The 22,110-nt window shown below is 36.6% G+C and overlaps 1 protein-coding gene and 1 long non-coding RNA gene across 4 annotated transcripts in view; one reads left to right on the top strand and one right to left on the bottom strand.

The window, feature by feature from the left end:
- The window catches only part of WDR64 (WD repeat domain 64), a 160,511-nt gene that overhangs the window by 35,139 nt on the left and 103,262 nt on the right, over nucleotides 1–22,110 (top strand). For all 3 annotated transcript variants that reach the window (XM_032242228.1, XM_032242230.1, XM_032242229.1), the window contains exons 5-8: nucleotides 1,472–1,501; nucleotides 2,788–2,898; nucleotides 5,130–5,344; nucleotides 8,783–8,917. In XM_032242228.1, the coding sequence (XP_032098119.1) occupies nucleotides 1,472–1,501; nucleotides 2,788–2,898; nucleotides 5,130–5,344; nucleotides 8,783–8,917 (491 nt within the window). The remainder of the gene's footprint in view (nucleotides 1–1,471; nucleotides 1,502–2,787; nucleotides 2,899–5,129; nucleotides 5,345–8,782; nucleotides 8,918–22,110) is intronic.
- The window catches only part of LOC116526001, a 33,282-nt gene continuing 25,079 nt past the window's right edge, over nucleotides 13,908–22,110 (bottom strand). Inside the window, exon 2 of the long non-coding RNA XR_004257913.1 lies at nucleotides 13,908–14,304. This is a non-coding gene — a long non-coding RNA (uncharacterized LOC116526001). The remainder of the gene's footprint in view (nucleotides 14,305–22,110) is intronic.

Here is a 22,110-nt window from a genome sequence, read left to right as displayed (position 1 = left end):
TTTTTTTTTTTTTTTTTTTTTTTTTTTTTTTTTTTTTTTTAGAAATAAGGTCTTGCTGTGTTGCCCAGGCTAGTCTCAAACTCGTGGTCTCAAGCCACGGCCTCCACCTCACAGCCTCCACCTCACAGCCTCCCAAATTGCTGAGATTATGGGAGTGAGCCATGCTCAGCCCAAAATTATTTTAAGATTTGATACACCAGGAATAAATATTATTTTGATTGTTGCAAGCCTTATAAATATGACACATCGTGTGAAAAAAAGTTAAGCTGGAAGTGTAGGTCACGGGAGTAATTTATTAAAAGGTAGCCATTAACAACTCAAAATATCTTGGATTAATTCATAATTTAGGCTTTATCTGAAGTACAGTAAATACAGTTAAGGATTTTCTTGTCGATATAAACATTAATGTTATTAATAAAAAGCTTACCAAAGTAAGATATTAAAAATTTAAAATATACCTTTAAGGATTATGAAACTTTTAAAGAAGCTGAGAGGACTTTAAACAGGTGACTTCCACTAAAGATATATATAGAGAAAGAGAAGCAGAAACCACGGGTGTTCTGTTCTGCGACTCACCAATTTTCTTACAATTATGTATTTTTGCCATCTAGAAGTAAGTCCCAGGTTAGAAAAGCCTTTTTGAACTCTTCAGATGAAAGACAGTCTGTGGGTAGCCATGACTAACAGCTTTAGTGATCTCTCTGATCTGCTTTTTCTGTTTCACATAATCCATTTCTTCTGGGCCACTGTTTCCTCCATATTTCTCAAGGCCATCTGAGTGTATAAAAGAAACAAGGTCATTGAAATACTTCAGCTACTTGCCTTCATCTTGGGAGCAATTTCCATGCCACAAGAGTATGAAGGGCTGTTCATATACACACTAGCTCTCCGTATGGGATAAATCTATGATTCTTAACTGGCATAGTACCCATGGTATGATATTCACTCAATAGATGCTTATTGAATAAAAGAGGAGACCCACTGGGTAGAAAGTTCTTTCAAGTCTCTCAACTTGGAGAGATAACTTCAAACGAAACAATGGTAGTTTTTCTCCATCACTCTATTAAATATTAATCTATTTAGCATTCATGTAACTACTCTTGCCATTGCTGTTAATATTATTTTGCATTCCTATTTTTTGGCATCCAATGTTGCTCCAAACAACTAAAAAAATGTGATGTAGTTTGCATACAGAAGGAAGAAAATGGTTAGTAAAGTGTAAGATTCTTAACAGCACAGTCACCAGGTTTAACAATGAGCCACAGAGGTATAAGCCTTGCTTATGGCAAACAGTGTGCATTATTCCACAGAGCCAGATGCTTCAGGAGAAGGAGAAACAGGGAGGAGACTTACGGAGGGTAGAATGACAACTGAGGTTAAACCAAGAAGATTTGTATTGTTTTAGAGTCAGCATTTTCATTTTTAATGATAGTGCCAACTAGATTTCATTATTCTCTTCCTTTGTTCATAGATGAGAATTCAGACCAGCACCAATGTTACAGTAAGTACATTTTTTTAAATTCCTAATTAAGTCAAAGTTAGGGCTATGATGATGGTTCCTTCACAGTTAATTAAAATCTCAATGAAGTACTGAATAGGCTCTGGGTATATGTGTCATAGATTATAAATACATGTTTACTGACTAGGATCAAAACTAAGCCTTGAGCAATAGCAAAGAGGACCCAGGTCTTGCTTTCTGGAGTTAAACTGACTGCAGAGAATTGCTTAGAAACTAGTTACTCCTTGGAAGCTTCCATTGAAAAGCTGCTGGGTTTTTCTGAGCATCTGCTATCAGAGAATGTAAAGAATGGACATAACCCAAGCTGTAAGAACAAGGAGGTAGCCCATGGAAATAATTTGACAATATTTTTATTTTAAACTTGAAAACAACATTAAAAGTTTGAGTACAATTTTGAAATTTATTTAATCCACGTCACTAATCGGAATAGTAATTGCAGCAGATGTTGTAAAGCTACAGTGACTTGCTTGTAGAATCTCATTATGGATTTATGAGAGCCAGGAGAATGCTGGACTTTTTCATTGCTTATAGGCACTGAATACCCTGCACTACAAATCAGGGTGCCATGCTGCCTGGCAAAGGAGTCTGGATTCTCTGTAAGCCTCTGAACATCCATTTCTTAAACTGAAAACACACACACACACACACACACACACACACACACACACAAACACACACACACCGGAATTTCTAATAGGTTTTACAGAAGGTTGGAGGTCATGCCTGAAATGTATGCAGCACTCATAAACAGAAGCTTCTGTTTCTGATCTGCAGTGTGTTGTTGATATTACCAATCCTAACCATGCCAGGTTGGTGTCCTTATGTAGGACATAAGAAATTCCCCTTGGTCTCCACTTATCATGGACCAGGTAGTTACTAAGGTATTTGTTTTCTAGCATGGGGACAGGGCTGGAGAGCTCACTTAATCAGTGCCCTAAGTCTATCTCCTTCTGCCCAAGGGAAGAAGTGGTCTCACAGCGGTGAATCGTGCACAAAGATGCTTCACCAACTGCTGTTTGCTCCCAGGGAGCAATCTTATCCCTGACAGAATTATTCTCCAGCTGATGGTACTGAGAAACTCAGGGTAAGGGTGAGAGGAGAAAAGATGGGAGCCTGTACTCAAGACACAGACAGGATGTATTGCAAGGCTTCTCTGTAATAAGACAGCAAAGTGGGGTGTTTAGTGTGACTAACCTGCTCTTTGGTAACCATCACCAGGTCATAGAAGGAAATGCACTATATCCCCCAATTCTCTGCTTTTCTATCAGGACACCTCCTGGATTACAGGGTGTGATTACCTCTTGCAGCTGAAACGAATCGTAGCCACAACAGAAAGGACCATTATTGTCTGGGATTACAAAGCTCAAGGGAGCAGCCAGGTATTGTGCCAAGAGATACACTCAAAGAAATGAGATTGTGTTTTCAGTAGTGGTATGATATGAGCAATCTACTTCCTCTATTGAATGTCAATTTCTTCATCTATAAAATGAGAGACTTTACACAAGTAATTTCTTAGAACAAGTTCAGCATGTATATTCTGTAATTAAAAGGGACTGTTCTTTTAATTTAGTGTATGTTTAGTTTGGGGGGTTGGGTTGTTTTTGAGAGAGGGTAATTCCTTTCTTCTTTTATGCCTGTCTCTGAATCCAAGTATTATCTTTCTTTGGGTATACTCATCAAGTTCAAATCTTTTCTCCCCAGTCCAGCTTCATTAGGTAAGAAAATTACTAAAGTCAAATGTCTAAGTCTGGCAAAAAAATTTAATGAGGCAGCCCTTCAGTGGCTGAGATGTTGCCACTTAACCAATCTATAGTATTTATTGAGCATTTGCAGACATTTAGAAGTAAGGAATATGTTCTCTGCACTCAAATAAAACTCAGTCTGGAAGTTCCTCATGCATGAACATAATATATAATATGATGATATAGCAAATTATATGGTAAAGAGGAGCAAGTGCAATGGGGGCTCAGGGAGGGTGAGATCACTGAGCCCCAAGTTTATTTAAAAATGTCTTCAGGCAGCAGATTGACTTTGAAGGACATGGAGGTTTAAGAAATAAATTAACTTCCTTCATGCCTTGCTTGTTCATAGCCTTGGTAAAAGACTAAGCTTCTTTTGCTATTTGTCCACAATGTTGTAACCAACTAGAGATACCAGAATAATTTTAAAGATGGCAGCTTGTTGCTCAATGTATGTGCTTTGTTATAGACCAGGTTTTATTAATTTCCAAAACTCTAAACTCCAAGATCCTGAACTTTTGATCATAACCTCTTCTTTTAATGCTGTTCTGTTTTCATTCTTGTTTCTCAATCCCACAGAAATCTCTGGTTCCTTGAAAACATCTTGTTCCAGTCTTCACTCCCCCTCAACTCTTCTCTTTTTCCCTTCTTGCCTACACCCCATGGGGGTATCTTCTGAGCTGATCAACCTCACCCTTCATTCTCTTCAGTCTCTGTGTTTCAACCTGGAGAGATGCTCTAGCCCTTGTCTGCTCCTTCACAGTGGCTAAGCACTGCTGGAAAAAACCCAAACAGTGCTGTTTGGCACCATTACGAACTTGGAGTCTGCAGGCTCGGCTGGGTTCTCAGTGGCTTCCATCATTCTCTTCCTGGCCCTAACCAACTCACTGGCCCATTTCTTGTAAGCCATCCACAATTTCAGTATTCTTCTCAGGCTTCTCCCTCTAGAAGATGGACTTGCTCCCTATTTTCCTGCAAAAACTGAGTCTACTATCAGACTTGTCCTCTTTCAAATTCCAGTGCTCTCACCTACAGATTTAACTGGAAACATCCTTACTTTCATCCTCTTTCTAAAGGCAAAATAACATCCTTGTATTTGACGTCTCCTCCCCTCCTGTCTCTCTCTCTCTCTCTCTCTCTCTCTCTCTCTCTGTCTTTAAATATTTTTTACTTCAATAGGTTTTAGGAGAACAGGTGGTATTTGGTTACATGAGTAAGCTCTTTAGTGGTGATTTGTGAGATTTTGGTGCACCTATATTCCAAGCAGTATATACTGCACCCAATTTGCAGTCTTTTGTCCTTCATCCCCCTTCCCACCCTTTCCCTGTGAGTCCCTAAAATCCATTGTGTCATGAAGTCCTTGCCCAAGCCAATGTTCAGAAGGGTTTTACCAATGTTATCTTCTAGAATTTTTATAGTTTCAGGTCTTAGATTTAAGTCCTTGATCCATCTTGAGCTGATTTTTGCATAAGGTGAGAAATGAATCTGCAGTCTCAGCTGGGTTCTAGTGGCTTCCATCAATCTCTTTCTGGCCCTAACCAACTCACTGGCCCATTTCTTTGATATTTTCTTATAAATCAAAAAAAAGACCATTTACAGTCACACATCAGAAAGATCTCATTACCTATTGGCCCAGGGGTAGGAACTCTACTCCTTTCTCCACAAAATACCCAAAAGAACAACGTTGGGCTCACAGCGAGTATTCAATAACTTTTATTTGGTTAACAGTTATTTTCTCCAAAGTATCTTATCACGATGGGTATATCTACAATAAGAAATATCATAAAGTGAAAATTTTGTCAAATAATAGGGGAAATCTTTATTGAATAGAGCAAAGTAACAGTTCATTAAAATCATTTTTCTGTTTCTAGGAAAATTATTTTGTCATAAAGCCAATGGATCACTGCCTCCTCTGTGTGTGTGTGGTGCCTTTAACTGACCAGCTCTGCCGAGATGACATCCTCTTGGGGGATGATGGTGGTTTTGTGAGCAGATTCACAGTCAACAGTGATGACTTTGGACTAAGGCAGGCAAAATCCAAAAGGAAATTACAAAATCAGGTCTTAGACTCAAAGAACTTTAAAAGGTAAGGGTATCATATGGTTAATTTAATTCTTTTAATAATTATAGATTTTTGCAAGTAAGCTTTATGGTTAAAAAGTGAAAATGAGATTTAAATTATAGAAAATAATAAATCAATAAAAAATTAAAATAATATAAAAAATAATTATAGTCATTGTTCAGACACACACACACACACACACACACACACACACACACTGAAATGCTTCTGGCCTCAAGAAACTGTCAGTGTAATTGCTCCTAATGTAAATGCTATTGACAACTAAAACTTACAGGTACTTGAGTAGATTGAAAAATTAAATGAAAAAAGTAATCATGAAAAAAACTATAAAAGATATGTGTGACTATTTACTAGCACTTGAATATGGGAAAAAATTCTAAATATAAAAGCAATGGAAATTCAAAGAAAAAGTTTGATAGATTTGACTATATATAAAATAAAACCTCTGTACATCAGAAGATAGTATTTAAGAAGCAAACTGGAATAAATATTTGTGACAAATATGACAGACAATGGGTTAATTTTTAATAGGTCCTAGAATTCAATTAAAAGATAATAATCCTCCAGGAGAAAAATGAGCAAAGGTCATGAACATATAATTCACCAACATATGCACACAGTAGAAATGGTCAATAAACATTTCAAAGCGATCATCAGAAAAAAATGCTAAAAAGTTATTTCCAACTGATAATTAATTATTGTCTTCCTTATAATTGCAATGTCTTTAAAGTTTTTAAGAAAGGTATATATTACTTTTATTAGCAGAAAAACCTAACTCTTATATTAAATGGTCTTCCTTTTTTTATCAAAGAACTACAACGTAAAATCAGATACAATTTTTTGTTTATAAAATCAGAAATGATTAAAACTGGGGAAGATACTGTGAGCTAGGCATTCTTATATACTGTTGGTGGTAAAAGTGTGCATTGGATCCACCTTTCCAGAAAGAATTTGGGAAGCTGCACCAAGTGCCTTCTTAACCATTTATACCTGGGGACCTGGTATCCCAATCTTAACAAATGTAAGTATGGTGATCACAGCATTATTCCTAATGGTAAATTATCCAGTGTCCAACAAAAGAGGAATGATAAATTTAGATGATTAATCATTTACATAAATAATTCAGATATAGAAATATATAATGTAAGCATAATATAAATGATATATAAAATACATTTTTGTTTGACACCTAAAAATATTCAGATTTCAAGAATGTTCAATCAGTCGTAGTATAAACATATTAGAGAATGTCATACACCCATTTAATTATTTTGGAAAATATTTAATAGTATGAAAACTTTATGACATAATGTCAAGTAAAAATTATTTATCTTTCAACATATAAATTTGGGGGGTACAAAATTTTTTAAATTAATTTTTTATGCCTATGCAAATCCAGTCTTATAAATGCATGTGTGTGTGTGTGTGTGTGTGTGTGTGTGTATTTCTACTTGGATTGAGTATAAATATCCAAAACATTAATAATGATTTCTATAGGACTTCAAAGAGGTGATTTTTAAAATCTTATTTGCTTTCTAAATTTTGTACAATGAACATTTTTCCTTTATAAAGACATTAAAAAATGAATTATACTTTGTTATTATGTAAAAAGTACTTTATCCCAGAGTTAGAATATGCAATTAAAAGCTCATTACAACTGATACTACGTGGAATTAAGACTAGTCCCATTGCTGGAACCCTAAGAATGATACAATAAAATTAAGTGGCTCCGTTTCCCATCCTTCACGTATGAGCAGTATTGCTTAGTCCCAACAAAGAATTAGACCTGATGGGGGACTTCCCCAACATGTGATGTGTTGCCCTATATACAATTAAACATTTCATTCCAGTTATGCTAGCCCTTAGAATAGATGCCGAGACATGAATCTTCTTTTTATTAAGATGTGTGCCACCTGTCAGAAAATTCCATGGCTTATTTTTCGACCCCTGTTTTCATTAGATAGATACGTGAAAAATGAGATTTAGAAATCTGAGGAATTTAAGGAATCTGGGTACAGTTAAATGAATGCTAATTCATGTTCTTGTGGTTACTAAATCCATGTAGATGATTTCATCATGCTAATGATTTAAAGCATTCAAGACTGCAGTGTATATATAGGCTGAGTGTTGTGGCATTTTCTTACACCAAGAGATCTTCAAACCTGACCAGAATGAAAAGTATTAAGGCCAAAGAGATAATTAAATTCTGGAGCTATCATACAAGTTTTCCTGCAGCTGACATCCATAGAATTCATTCTTGTTGAATGGGTGGATGTGGGGATAGTAAATACTGATATGCAAAACGTTATACAAATTAAAGAAAGAAGTAGCCATCAAACACATCTGGCATGAGAATAGAAATATCCCACTCCACTCTGTTTAATATTGTAGAACTTTCATGCTTTGAGCTGTAAACATTTCTATTCCTCAACTCAAATTTAAGCAACTTGGTGACAAGAATTTTTCCGTAATCACCCTTGTGTCCTTAGTACCTGGGATGCAGTAGGTGCTCAATGAATTTGAATGAGGAGACAAATAAACCATTAAATATGGGTAAATATAAGACCATGAAGACAAGAATTTTTAGGCAGAGGTTTTGTCCTGTAACCTTAAGCCCGACATTCAAATGTCTTGTGAACTGATGGCCAACACTCTGACAAGGAATATGATCACTATCCCACCCTCAGCTTCACCAGTGATCTGAGATTACACATTTCCCAGTACTTCAGTTTGAAAATTATTAATGGAAAATATAAATATATTTTCAAATGAATTGACTCAAATAAGATATAAAAGAATATGAAACATACTGTTCCATTTGGATGATTAGAATTTTTCTAGTAAAATAAAATTAATAGTGCCATTATTGAATTGGGATTCTTATAGATTCTTCTTTTAATTCTCAATTTACTGCTCAAAATTTGATGAGTCTTTCAAAGTTACTTTTCTATTTTAAATATGCTTGATTATGAATAGTTAAACAGTTAAAAGTGGGCCAGGTGTGACGCTTAACACCTGTAATCCCAGCACTTTAGGAGGCTGAGGCAGGCGGATCACCTGAGGTCAGAAGTTTGAGACCAGCCTAGTCAACATAGTGAAAGTGTGTCTCTACTAAAAATACAAAATTAGCTGGGTGTGGTGGCGCACACCTGTAATCCCAGCTACTTGGGAGGCTGAGGCAAGAGAATTGCTTGAACCCAGGAGACAGAGGTTGCAGTGAGCCGAGATCACACCACTGCACACTCCAGCCTCGGCAACAGAGCAAGACTCTGTCTCAAAAAAAAAAAAAAAAAGATATAATGCATAGGTTGTATTCTATGTGCAGGTTTAGCACAATTCAGTTGCAATTCAGTTAAAGTACAAATAAACTGCTGAATAAAAACTTACATTATATGTTTGTGTGTCTAACATAAGTCTCCCCTGCCTTTTCTTAATCCCCAGTGTTAAAAGGAAGCTACATAATGACTGGGTTATGAAAATTAGGTATATTTCAGCCCTAAACTGTTTTGGATCCTGCTCCTTAGACAGTAATCATTCATTAGTTTTGGAATCCTTGAAGAGACTGGAGGATAATTTGTAAGTACAGTAATTTATATACATGAGTAGTCTGTGAATTTCAGACTTTTCGCAATGATAAAACTGTGACAGCTTTGAAACTTTCACACTGGTTTTAAGAAAAATCAGACCTTAACTATTCTGTTTGTTTGGGAAGGTTAATTAGATTCCTCAGGAAGAAACTGAAGTCATTTATGTAAATTTTATTTGTTGTTTATTTCTATCATCTACTGAAATTAAACAATACAAATGTATCTATAACATATTTCAAAATAGAGTTCTGTTGATAAAACTTCATAATTTTAAAATCATTCTTACAGGTCAGTTGGTTAACCAAGAGCTTGTGAGTATGTTCTGTAGGCCAGTCATCGTGTTTCATGTGTAATATACAAGTTGGCATTCTCATAGAAAAGTGAATTTGAATACTGTCTTATTTTCAGTCTGGTTAAATATGTATTAATAACTAGAAAACAGTTGTATCTTAACTTGGGGTTTTAAAAATGCATTGAGATGTATGCTACAACATGAATAAATGTCAAAAACATTAAGCTAAGTAACAGAAGCGAGACAAAAAGAATGCATATTGTATGATTCCATTTGTATGTAATAGCCCAAAAAAGGCACATTTATAGAGATAGAAGGTACATCAGTGGTTGCCTAGGATTGGTGGTAGAAGCCAGGATCCCAAATGGGCACAAGGGGACTTTCTGGGATGATGAAAATGTTCTAAATTTATTGTGGAGACTGTGGATTATTGCACAATTCCCTAAATTTACTAAAAATTATTGACGTGTATACTTACAATGGGTGAATTTTATGATATGCAAATGTTATGGTACCTATTGAGGTATTATATACTCTAATAAAGATGTCTCAGAAAAGTCCATCAAGACTTCTGGCTGACTTCCAGTCTGGCATGTGAAGAGCTTGGAAGTTGTCATTCCATTCTAACAAGTAAAAATATAACAAACTAAAAAGTAAATAATTTTTTTAAGCTCCATCAGAGAAGTAAGGTCACAAGGCAGTTTTGTTGCCACCAAATTGGAGAGATAGAGAGGCAAACACAGAAAATCACAACTTACTGGAGCAGAAATTCAAAAGAGGAACGCCTTGAGTAACCTAAACTGTAATTGACAAGTGCTCAGCATGGACAATTTTAAAGAGTTAAAAATTCTAGGGGTGCCAGTCATAGGGGTCCCTATGTTTTTGTGAGTTTTACTTCCAGGAGTTCAACAGATTCTTACAGTGAGTATCGGTGAAAAACCTTCTCTTGCTTCTGACAGAGGGGAAGGAAAAGGAACCATTTTGAAATATGCCAAAACATGTTGTTCTTTCCAAGGTCTGCCCTCAAGAGAAACTATGTTATCAGAACCTAAGCTATTGGAACTTTGTCAGGGAATAACCCACAGAGGGAAGGGAAATATCCACTCTACCCTCTTGTGGCACCTAAGAAGGAGGGTGAAGAAAACTGAGAAACACTTGTGAAATTCACAGTTCAGAAACACAGGCTCATCAAAAAAATGAGACTTAATCACAGGATTCACCTTCCCCCACAGCTTACCAATGTCTTACTAATGGCCTATTTACAGCAGTTCCCTTTAACCAGTAAATCATGTCCGGCTATCAAGAAAAAAATTACAAGGCATACTAAAAGGCACAAAAGTGATTGTCAGAGTGATCAAAAAACAAGACCTGACTATATGCTGTCCATGAGAAACCCACTTTAAATATAAAGATGCATATAGATTAAAAATTAAAAGATGGAGAAAGGTATACCATGCTAAAACTTATCAAAAAAAAAGCATAAGAGATGCGAATTTTATATAGAACAGGTATCAGTGCAAGGAAAATTATCAGGAAAAAAGAAGGCCATTACGTAATGATAAAGGGGTCAATTCTTAAAGAAGCCGTAACAATCCTTAATGTATATGCATCTAACAATAGAGTATCGAAATTAATGAGACAAAAACTAAAACTGCAAGAGACAGAACAAGCGTGAGACTCAGATTCAGACGTGGCAGGGAGGTTGGAATTATCAGAATGAGAATGTGAAACAACTATAATTAACAAGCTAAAGGCTCTAACAGATAAAACAGACAGCATAAAACAACAGATGGGCATTGTAAACAGAGAGATGAAAATTCTAAGAATAAAAAAAGTACTATAGATCAAAAATACTAACAAATGAATAACGCCTTTGATGGGCTCATTAGTAGACTGGACATAGCTGAGGGAAGAATTTATAGAAGCTTCAAAAACAGAAAGCAAAGAGGAGAAAAACTGAAAAAAACAAAACAGGATATCCAAAAACTGTGAACAACTGTGAAAGGTATAACATATGTGTGATGAGAATAACAGAAGAAGAAAGGGAGAAAGAAAAAAAGGAATATTTGAAGTCGTGACTAAGAATGTCCACAAATTAAAATGAGACAACAAACCCCAGATCCAGCAACGTCAGAAAACACCAAGAAGGATAAATGCCAAGAAATAACTAGACCTAGGCATATCATATTCAAATAGCAGAAAAATAAACATAAAGAATAAAACTTTGAAACAAGCCAGAGGGGAAAAAGCAACTTACCTGTAGAAAAGCAAAGATAAGAATTACATGTGATTTTTCCTTGGAAATCATAAGCAAGAAGAGAATGGAGTGAATATTTAAAGTATTAAAAGACCTACCAGTCTAGAATTCTGTATATTGTGAAATTATCCCTTAAAAGTGAAGGAGCAATAAAACGTTCTCAGACAAACAGCAATTGAGGAAATATGCGGCCAGTAGACCTGCCTTTCAAGGTTAAAAGAAGTTCTTCAGAGAGAAGGAAGAACTGTAAGTCAGAAACTTGCAACTATGTATAGAAAAGAACAGCATCAGAGGAAGAAAAAGTAAAGGTAAAATGAAAATTTTTATTTTTGTTATTTTTATCTTTTAGCTACATTAAAATGAAAATGCAACAGCAAAATTTGTAGAATATAGTGAAAGTAGTATTTAGAGGGAAGTTTATAGCATTGAATGCATGTATTAGAAATAAGAAAGATATAATATTAATCATCTAGGCTTCCACCTTAAGAAACTAAAAAAAGAGGAAATTAAATTCAACGTTCATTGGGAAAGATAAGAAAAAAAGTAAAATAAAATAAAATTTAAAAACCCAAAGTAAGCAGAAAAAAAAATAATAAATAGATCAGAAATCAATAAAAATTTTAAAAATAATCAGTAGAGAAAAATCAATGAAACTAAATGCTAGTTCTTTGAAAAGATCACTACAATTGATAAGCCCCTAGCCAGGTTAACAAAGAAAAAAAGAGAAAAGGCACAAATCACTAATGCCAGAAATAAAAGAGGGAATGTAACTACAGATCTCAGGGACATTAAAAGGACAATAAAGGATTATGAACAATTGTATGCCTACAAAGTTGATAATGTAGATGAAATGGACCAATTCCATGAAAGTTATAATACACCAAATTCACACATGAAGAAATAGACAATCTGAAAAGGCCTGTATCTATTAAAGAAATTGAATCAATAATTAATATCCTTCCAAAAGAGAAAGCACCAGGCTCAGATGGGTTCACTGGTGAATTCTATCAAACTTTTAACAAAGAAACAAAACCAATGGTCTACAATCTTTTTCAGAGGATGGAAACAGAGGTAATACTTTCTAACTCACTCTATTATTATTATTATTGTTATTATTATTATTACTTTTTAGAGACGGGGTCTCACTTTATTGCTCAGGCTGGAGTGTGATCATATGATCATAGCTCTCTGCAGCCTTCAATTCCTAGGCTCAAGTGATCCTAGAGACAAAGACTGATACCTGATAAACTGTCTTGGTCTCCCAACTAGCTAGTATGACAGGCACATGTCACCATGCTCAGCTAAATGAGATCTTACTACGTTATGCAGGCTGGTCTCAAACTCCTGGCTTCAAGACTGTTCATGTGTGGAGGACAGAGAGTATATGGGAAACCTCTGTGCCTTCCCCTCAGTTCTGCTGTGAATCTAAAACTGTTCTAAAAAATAAAATCTATTTTTAAAATGTGCTGAGTTACAAACAAGAATCTGACTTGTTGCGACAAGCAACAACAACAGTCATGTTATTCAGATTTTGCTTTAAAAATGAGCATAAACCTCTAAAAAAACGATTGGTTAAAACATATAACCCTTCTCTGGTGGTTTAATTCCATTCTTGAAATTTATTTTCAAGACCCTAAGTTTTTCTGAATTTCAGCCTTTTAATCTAAGAAATGGGGGAGTTGAAATGAGATTGAATGTTTGCTACAGAACTTGGTCTCTTTCCCCACCTTTACATTTAGGGTACAACTAAAAGTAGTATTAGGAAAAATGGTGAGTAGCCTGTCCCCCTAACAAAATGCATGATGTCCTTTAGGTACTCTTGAGCTGTTTAAATGAAATTCACACACACAAAAAAAGAGACACAAAAAATAGCCTCTGCATATACAGAGCTAGAATTCCTTTAAATTCTGATGTTTTTAATTTAAGCAATGAAATAACAGAATTAGAAATGTAATGGAAGAACAGAATATCACATCTCTAAGATATAATTTCTTCTAAGATGTGATTTTCTTGAGAATTGTAGGCTTCATGAGAGAGATTTTTTTCACTCATTTAGAAAGGACGAATATTTATTTTGGTATAACATATTGCCTGAGAGACAAATTAAAAACCCTTCACAGCACATTAAAAACAATTTCATTTCTTGACACCAGATTGGAGTCCACAAATATCATTTATATGGCATAATTAATTGCATAGTTTCATTTAGTTTTTGTAATATAATTAACTGCTATTGATTATACTCTTGCATTTTAAAGGAGTGCATTTCTGAAATATTTAATTAAGAAATAGATGCAAGTTTATATCCAATTTGATTGTATACTCTGCTGGCAATTCAGGATACATTCATAACCATAAAGAAACAATGTGAAAACATATGCAAATTAATATGCCCTTGGAGTCCTATAGAAGATATATTCAACTTCAACATCCAGAGAAAACATGTTTATTTCCAAGATACACGCATCTATAGCCTCGATTTTACCAGGGCAAATATTTGCAGCACATTTACCAGGATAATTATAGCAACTAATGTAGCAACCATAAACTTACACAGGCCATATATAGCTTTCAGTACAGAAATATATCCGTTATCCAACAAATATTTAGTAAGTCACTATGTGTTAAGCACTATGGACAATACAAATATATTTAAGCCATGACCCCTGCCTCTACATGCTTAGAATTTAAGTGGTAAGATAAAAAATACAGACATAAAGTAAGTGGTATGTTGGAGCCATTCGCATCAGCTTATGAGAGTTGATTGTTAAAATTTCAGGAATTAGGCAATCCCGTTGTTAAACATTGTCATCTTGGGACGTCAAACCTAAGCCAAAAACAAGCAAACAAACAATCACTATCATCATTCAAAATTGAATTATATAAGCTAGTAATTCAATTATATTAAAAACAAAGGCAATACATACTCAAAATACATCACTTCTGTTTTATTTATTACAATTTACCATTGTCTGTGTTCTTGAGGTTTTTTTTTAAATATCCTCAGAAAATACTACACAGTACAATGGTGTACAACTATATGTTTTTTACTAACTCCATGTTCAGAGATGTCACACTGGTAATCTGAAATCAGCCATGCTACCATATTTATAGCATGGACAACAGCAAACTCTAAAAATCAATCTACCAATCCTGCTTTCCCTGGCTCCAGCTGAATGTTACGTATTTACCAGCACACCATTGCATGGGATGATAATTATCAGTGCAAAGCAGGATATGTGAAAGACCAGTTGAATGGTTTAGAATTATAGGCATAGTTGAAGTTAAGAAAAGGGAGTGATACATGATAGTCCCCAGCAAGCTCAAAGAGATAAGAACAAGAAATCTTATTTAGAGGACTATAAAAATAACCTTGGCAGAAACTTCATTAACAAGAAATGTGATAGCAGCCACAATAATCATATCGAGTCTGCACTGGGAGGGATAAAGTGGCTTATTTCTACCTTCTTAAAGAGTGTCTTTACACTGGTGCATCTAATTGCCCCTTATAGCAGCCAGAAACTTACCCAGGTCATACATAGCTTTTAGTTCAGAAATATACCTGTTATCCAACAAATACTTTTTACGTCACTGTGAATTAAGCACTATGGACAATACCAGTATATTTAAGCCATGACAAATATATTTAAGCCATATTTAAGATTACAAAATAGAAATCAAGGTCTGAGACCAGGCACGATGGCCCATGCCTGTAATCCCAGCACTTTGGGAGGCCAAGGTGGGAGAATCACTTGAGCCCTGGAGTTCATGACCAGCCTGGGCAGCATAGGGAGATCCTGTCACTACAAATAATTGAAAAATTAGCCAGGTGTGGTGGCATGCGCCTGTGGTCACAGCTACTTGGGAGGCTGAGATGGGAGGATCATTTTAGCCTGGGAAGTCAAGGCTGAAGTGAATGATGATCACACGAATGCACTCCAGCCTGAGGAATGGAATGAGACCCTGTATCAAAAAAAAAAAAAAAAAAAAAAAAAGCACAAGTCTGAATAAGATTGATAGACCCTAACTTACAGCACCTGGAATTTGGAATTTTTTTTTCAGAAAAAGTTCTCTTCAGAGAAAGTGTCTCCCTGACCTCCTCTTTTTCTTATCAGCTCTTGAACACTCTAACTCCCACTACAGCTACTCAATGACCTCACTGAAGCCTCAGATATCTTTGTTATTGGAAAAGGATCCCAAGAAAATTCTCTTGGACCTCATGCAAGGAAAAATTTGGGGCGAGTCCACAGAGTAAGATGAAAGCAAGTTTATTAAGAAAGTAAAGGAATAAAAGAATGGCTACTCCATAGACCAAGCAGCAACATGGGCCGCTTGACTGAATACACTTATAGTTACTCCTTGATTATGTGCTACACAAGGGTGGATTATTCCTGAGTTTTCTGGGAAAGGGGTGGGCAATTCCTGGAACTGAGGGCTTCTCCCTTTTTTAGACCGTATAGGGTAACTTCCTCACGTTGTCCTGGCGTTGCGAACTGTCATGGTGCTGGTGGGAGTGTCTCTTAGCCTGCTACTACATTATAATTAGCGTATAACGAGCAGTGAAGATGACCAGAGATCACTTGTATTGCCATCTTGATTTTGGTGGGTTTTGGCTGGCTTCTTTACTGCAACTGTTTTATGAGCAAGGTCTTTGGGACCTGTATGTTGTGCTGACCTCCTATCTCATCCTGTGACTAAGAATGTCTGATTTACTGTCGGTTCTTTTTCTTGTGATTCTTCTTTTCACGCCTTTTCTTAATAGTGGCATTCTCTATCATCCTGTCTTTAGCCAACTTTTCTTCTTATGTTCCGTCCTCTTCTTGGATGATATTTGTATTCTTCAATACACTGATACCTATGTACTGATGAAACCCAAGCTATCTTGAATTTGGGACTTATTCTTGCTCAACAGTTTCACTTGGATATCTCATAGTCCTTCAGACTCATATGATCATATCTGAGCTTAACTTCCCCCACTCTAAAATTATACCTTCTATAGTATTTTGTATTTTGCTTGGTGGCACTATGATCTATCCATCATTCCAGCTGGAAACCTGTCAACCTCACATGAGTCTTTCCTCTTCCTTGATCCCCACAAACCAATAATCACCAAATTTGTCTATATTGCCTCATAACCACTCATGAAATCTGTCCTATCTTCTTTATGTCTATTCCTTTCACTCTCCGGGCCCTTGTCTCCAACTGCCCTCTTGTCTCAGTATTGTCCCTGTCAAAACTATTGTTCATTAATCTTCCAGAGTATTCTCCTGAAGATGACATCCAAACATCTCAATACTTTTCACAATTCTCTGTCCCCTCCCCACAGCACTTGATGATCTGGTTGCCCTCATGCCCCTCACCTCATCCCCTTCAGTGCCCTTCACTGCCTTGTACTTAGCTTCCTGTATATCTGAACTGCTTGCTGCTTCCTTCAAACCCCCATGCTGGGAGTTGGTACACATTTTGAGCCTGAAATACCCTCCCCATTCTTCCTCTTCTTTCTGTTCCCCAACCTCCAGGAATCTTTAAGGATCAGGTGGTACCTACTTTAGGGAATTTTCCTGACCGTTCTCCAGCACCTTTTTTCAAAGATGGATTAAATACCCTTTTCATGCGGTATTAGTCCATTCTCCTGCTGCTATAAGGACATACCCAAGACTGGGTAATTTATAAAGTAGAGAGGTTTAATTGACTCACAGTTCTGCAGGACTGCAGAGGGCTCAGAAAACTTACAATCATGGTGGGGGGGTGGTGACAACAAACACATCCAACTTCACATGGTGGCAGGAAGGAGAAGAATGAGCAAAGCAGGCGAAAAGCCCCTTATAAAACCATCATGTCTCACGAGGTCTCACTCACTGTCCCATGAACAGCATGGGGGTAACCGCCCCCATGATTCAATTATCTCCCACAGGGTCCATCCCATGACATGCGGGGATTATGGGAGCTACAATTCAAGATGAGATTTGGGTGGCGACACAGCCAAACCATATCACACGCCTCAATCTTTATTTATGGCATTTTAATTATGTTGAAAGATGTGTCTTTATAAGACACTGAGATTGGTGAGGATTACTAATATATCCAACATTCTCTTTCTGATTATTATGTGGACAAAACTGCAAAGATGATTCCAGAAGAAAGTCTACAGTGGATGTCTGAATATATATTTATTTAGCAAATACTTATTGATGAGTTACCATGTTTAAGACACTGTGCTAGGTACTAGGAATTTAAAGATGAGTAAGACTAGGTTCTCGCCCTCATGTGTAATGAAGGAGAAAATGAATGAATTCCCACAGGGGGTGATAACTGCCATGATACAGATGTAAGAGAGGGGTATGAAGAGAGTGCTTAGAACATCTTAGGATAGGATTGCAGGGGTGGGGGGAATTGAGGAAGGCTTCCTAAAGATGTCACAAATGCTGAGTTTTGAAGAACTGGTAAAAATTAGGCAAAACAACTGAGAGGTAGCAGAGCAGATAAACAGACACAGTACAGAAGTGGTGTTCACGGAGATATAGAAGAGAAAAAGAAGATGGTGAGTTCTCAAACTCGCAAATGGTTCAATATAATTGGAGAACTGAGTGAGAGAAGAGTTGGCAGAGATGAGCCTAGATAATCCAAACATGAAAAGACCTGCCTACCATGCCAAAGAGTTGGAATTTTAACTTGAAAGCTACAGGAAGCCATTGAATGCTTTAAACAAAGAGTGAAAAAATATGTGTTTTTGACAGATCACCCTAACGGCAGGATGGAGAATGGACTAGGGAAGGGTAAGCTCAAAGAAGGGAGACCAACTGAGGAAGATATGACAATACTACTTTAGAAGAGAAATGAGCAGCATTTGGGCTTAACCAGTGGAAGTAGGGAGAGAGAGAGAACAGATATTCTTGCATAACGTACAAGAATTGGTGGCCTTCTGGATGAGAAGAATAAAGGAGACAGAGGAATCTGTTTCATTTTTTATCCTCAACATATTTATTGCATACCTATTTTGGACCAAAACGGTTCCAAGTAGTGATATAATATAATGGTAGCAAAAGAGACTAAAAGCTCCCATGGAGCTCCTCTTCTAGTGAAAGAAACCAAGAATCAGCAATTAAATAAATAGTACAAATTGAAGTGAGAGGACAGACAGTGAGGGGAGGCAGCATATTTGATAGGATGGTCAGGAGAGACTGCTCTGAAGAGACAACATTTGAGCAGAAATCTGAATGCAGTGAAGATCAAATCACACAAATATCTAGAGGCAGAATGTTTGAGAACAGGTGACTGTCAGGCTTCTGGCTGGAAGGACAGTTTACGTGGCACTATTTACTATAACAGAATGTAAGTGAAGAGATAAGCTTTCAAGGGAGCAAAGGAATTCTAATGTAACCTTTGCCACTTCTTTGTTGGCCATGTGGTCTTGGGAATGTTACTGAAGTTATTTGAACCTCGGTAACCTTTACGAATGGAAATAGCACCAACTTTCTTATCTCACAGGATTTTTGTGATGGTCAAATAAGCTGAGGTGGGTGAAGGTCTTTGGAAACTGTAAAATGCTGTACAAATTGAAAGTATTATTATTTGCTTAACAGTCATGTAAGCTCTTTCCTGAAGAATGGACTTCTAAAGAAAACTTTGATTTCCGTGTGCTGTCAAATCCATGACAATAATAAATACTCCAACACCAGAGAAAAGGAAAGGCACCCATATTTTCCTCTGGAAACCAGTTATGATGGTGCCAACATTCCCTTTGTTCAAGCATTAGGATCTGTCAATCAGGTTGTGAATTTTCGTGTTAGGATTTAAATGAGGTAGTAATCTTTTTTATATAAAGATTGAACATCATCTTCTTTTTGTCAAGAAAATTATGCCCTTCAACTAGCATGATTCTAATCAAATATAATACCTTTTGGGGGAGTAACCTCAAGAACAGAGTTGACTTAGGCACATTTTCACAATCTCTTTCGCTTAATTCACTCCATTTCATTTACACGCACACACACACACACACACACACACACACACATACCGTGATTCTTTGGATTTAAAGGATCTTTTTTTGTGTTTATACGTTTCCTTCAAAATGTATATTTGTAGATATTTGTAAGTTATGTAATGGTATTGTAGGGGATTTAAATTCCTACTCTCTGTAATGTCCCACAGGTTTGGTACTTAGCAATTGTGAACACTTAGATTATCTGGAAGATTTTACTTTTCTGATTAACTAGTGCAGTCTGATCTTTGCTCTGAACCACATCCACTTTGCAATTGTCAGGAGTTTGTCTTTGAGCCCACTTCTGGGCTTCCTGGTATTTACCTCCTCTCCCGGAATTTGATTGGTAACATATTTGTCTGAGAGGAAGTCAGGAAGTCAGTTGAGTAGTAACAACCTCAGCAAACAGTGCTCATTGATCTGTTCTGTCAGACTCTAGATGAGCTTTTCAACTACTTCCTCACTTGCACCATGCTCCTAAATCTAGAAGCTGGAGAGGTTTCTCAAGTGAGGTACTGTAACATGTTTTCCTGAGCAGCCACTGCCACTGGAGAGTCATCTCAGTAGACGGAGAGTTGGGTCTACTCCATCCCTGGACTCAACATATTCCTATTTCTGCAATTTCCTATAATGACTCTTAAGTTGAGCCAGATGAAGCTGCATTTATACAAATACATAATTGGCCAGCTGTTAAAATGGGAGCCAATAGCTCCAAAAAAGGCAGGAAAAAAGTCCTCTCAAAAAAATTTCCATTTCAGAAGTGATTACCATTTTGTTTATAATTTTGTATGGTAATTTCACAAATGGAGTTCTGTACTAGCAAGAAAATAAACATCTGCAATTAATTATGCCATGTAAAGCATGTTGCCTGTTGCAAGACATAAGCCAAGCCTTTAACCCTTTGATAGCTTGACAGTTTGCAAGAGATATGCAACTAGCTACTCAGCATTACTTTTTATCAGTTACCCAACTCAGAGGCAGATTATTAAATTGGAAAGAGTATAGCGCCCCTTGGTAAGGTTGCTGCTGTGAAGACAAACAGAACTGGCTTCAGCACTCACTAGCTCTGTGACCATTGAACACTTTACCATTAGTTCTTCTTAGCCTCACTTTCCCCATCTTTAAATGGTAATGAATATACCTGCATGATAGCCTTACAAAAATTACTTAAGTTAACTCATGTAAAGTGCCTTGTTTAATTCCCGACACAAAGTACTCAATAAATGTTGATTCCTTTTTCTGTTCCCCTAAGAAGGATACTGAAAGATGTAAAGAAAATAAAAGAACTTGAATTCAAAGGAGAAGAGATGGAGCTATTATAGACTAGTTTATGCTCTGGTTTCAGTTTCCTGTTCCTGTGTCTAGAGCAGGGGTTAGCAAACAATAGCGCAATGCCAGATCCAATGAGTTACCTGTTTTGTTTTTGATCTGTTTTTGTTTTTGTTTTCGTTTGAGACGGAGTTTCAGAGTTTCGCTCCTATTGCCCAAGCTAGAGTGCAATGGTGCAATCTTGGCTTACCACAATCTCCGCCTCCTGGGTTCACACGATTCTCCTGCCTCAGCCTCCCAAGTAGCGGGGATTACAGGCAGGCACTGCCGTGCCCAGCTAATTTTGTATTTTTAGTAGAGATAGGGTTTCTCCATGTTGGTCAGGCTGTTCTCAAACAAGTCACCTGTTTTTATAACATCTACAAACTAAGAATGGTTTTTACATTTTTAAATGACTAAAACAAAAATTTTCAAAAAATAATATCTTATGACCCATAAAATTGATATGAAATTTAAATTTCATTGCTGATGAATAGAGTTGTAGGGAAAACACAACCATACTTACTTATCTATGATTGTTTTCATCCTACAGTGGAAGAGTTGAGTAGTTGTGACAACAGAGACTTTATGGCAAAACGTACAATATTTGTTATCTTATTCTTTATGGAAAAAGTTGACCAACCTCTGATCTAGAATTTTCTATTGCACCCTCCCTTGCCTCTTGAGAATGGGCACAATATGGATCAATAATACAGAGTTAGGGCCACTTTTAAAAGAAGCCTTACCTGAGGCATTCTGAAATTTCTTACCTCTTCTATCATAAAGGAGAAAAGGGAAATGTCTTATTCCTTGTTTCCTGACCTCATTCTCCACCAACTACCCCACCATCACAGGGATAAAATATTGAGGAACACTGCTTACTCAGTAGCCTTGCTGCTTCAGCTGTCACACAGTTCCCCTGGGATGCTTCCTGTCTGCAGTATTGCATTCCATTCAGTAACCAACCCCAATCGTGTAGCACACGCCCCCTGAAAAGAGTCACCCCTTTGCCTTCTAGCTGATTACTCTGCTTCTCTCCTTGCACCAGGCTCATTAGTTCATGGAACAGGATAAAGTCTGAGATGAAGCATGTGGTAATTCTGGTGGGTCTTTTGATAGAGGACTCTATCAAAAGGTTTTTTTTTTTTAATGTTTTGAAGAAATCGTCAGAAATTGTTTCTTTTTAAAAGCTATCATTTCAGGGATATCAGAGAAAAATTCAGAATGAACTTCCCAAAATCAATACATTTCTATTCTGTGTGACTCTGCGAAGTGGTTATTGTCAATCCGGTATTTGTCCCTTAGAGATATTCAAACAAATATTTATTGGGAGCCTTCTAT

The sequence above is a fragment of the Sapajus apella genome, unplaced genomic scaffold (assembly GCF_009761245.1).
Source record: "Sapajus apella isolate SASKATOON/1434 unplaced genomic scaffold, GSC_monkey_1.0 scaffold49, whole genome shotgun sequence".
Taxonomy (NCBI): Eukaryota; Metazoa; Chordata; class Mammalia; order Primates; family Cebidae; genus Sapajus; species Sapajus apella.
This window is presented reverse-complemented; position numbering and strand designations above follow the sequence as displayed.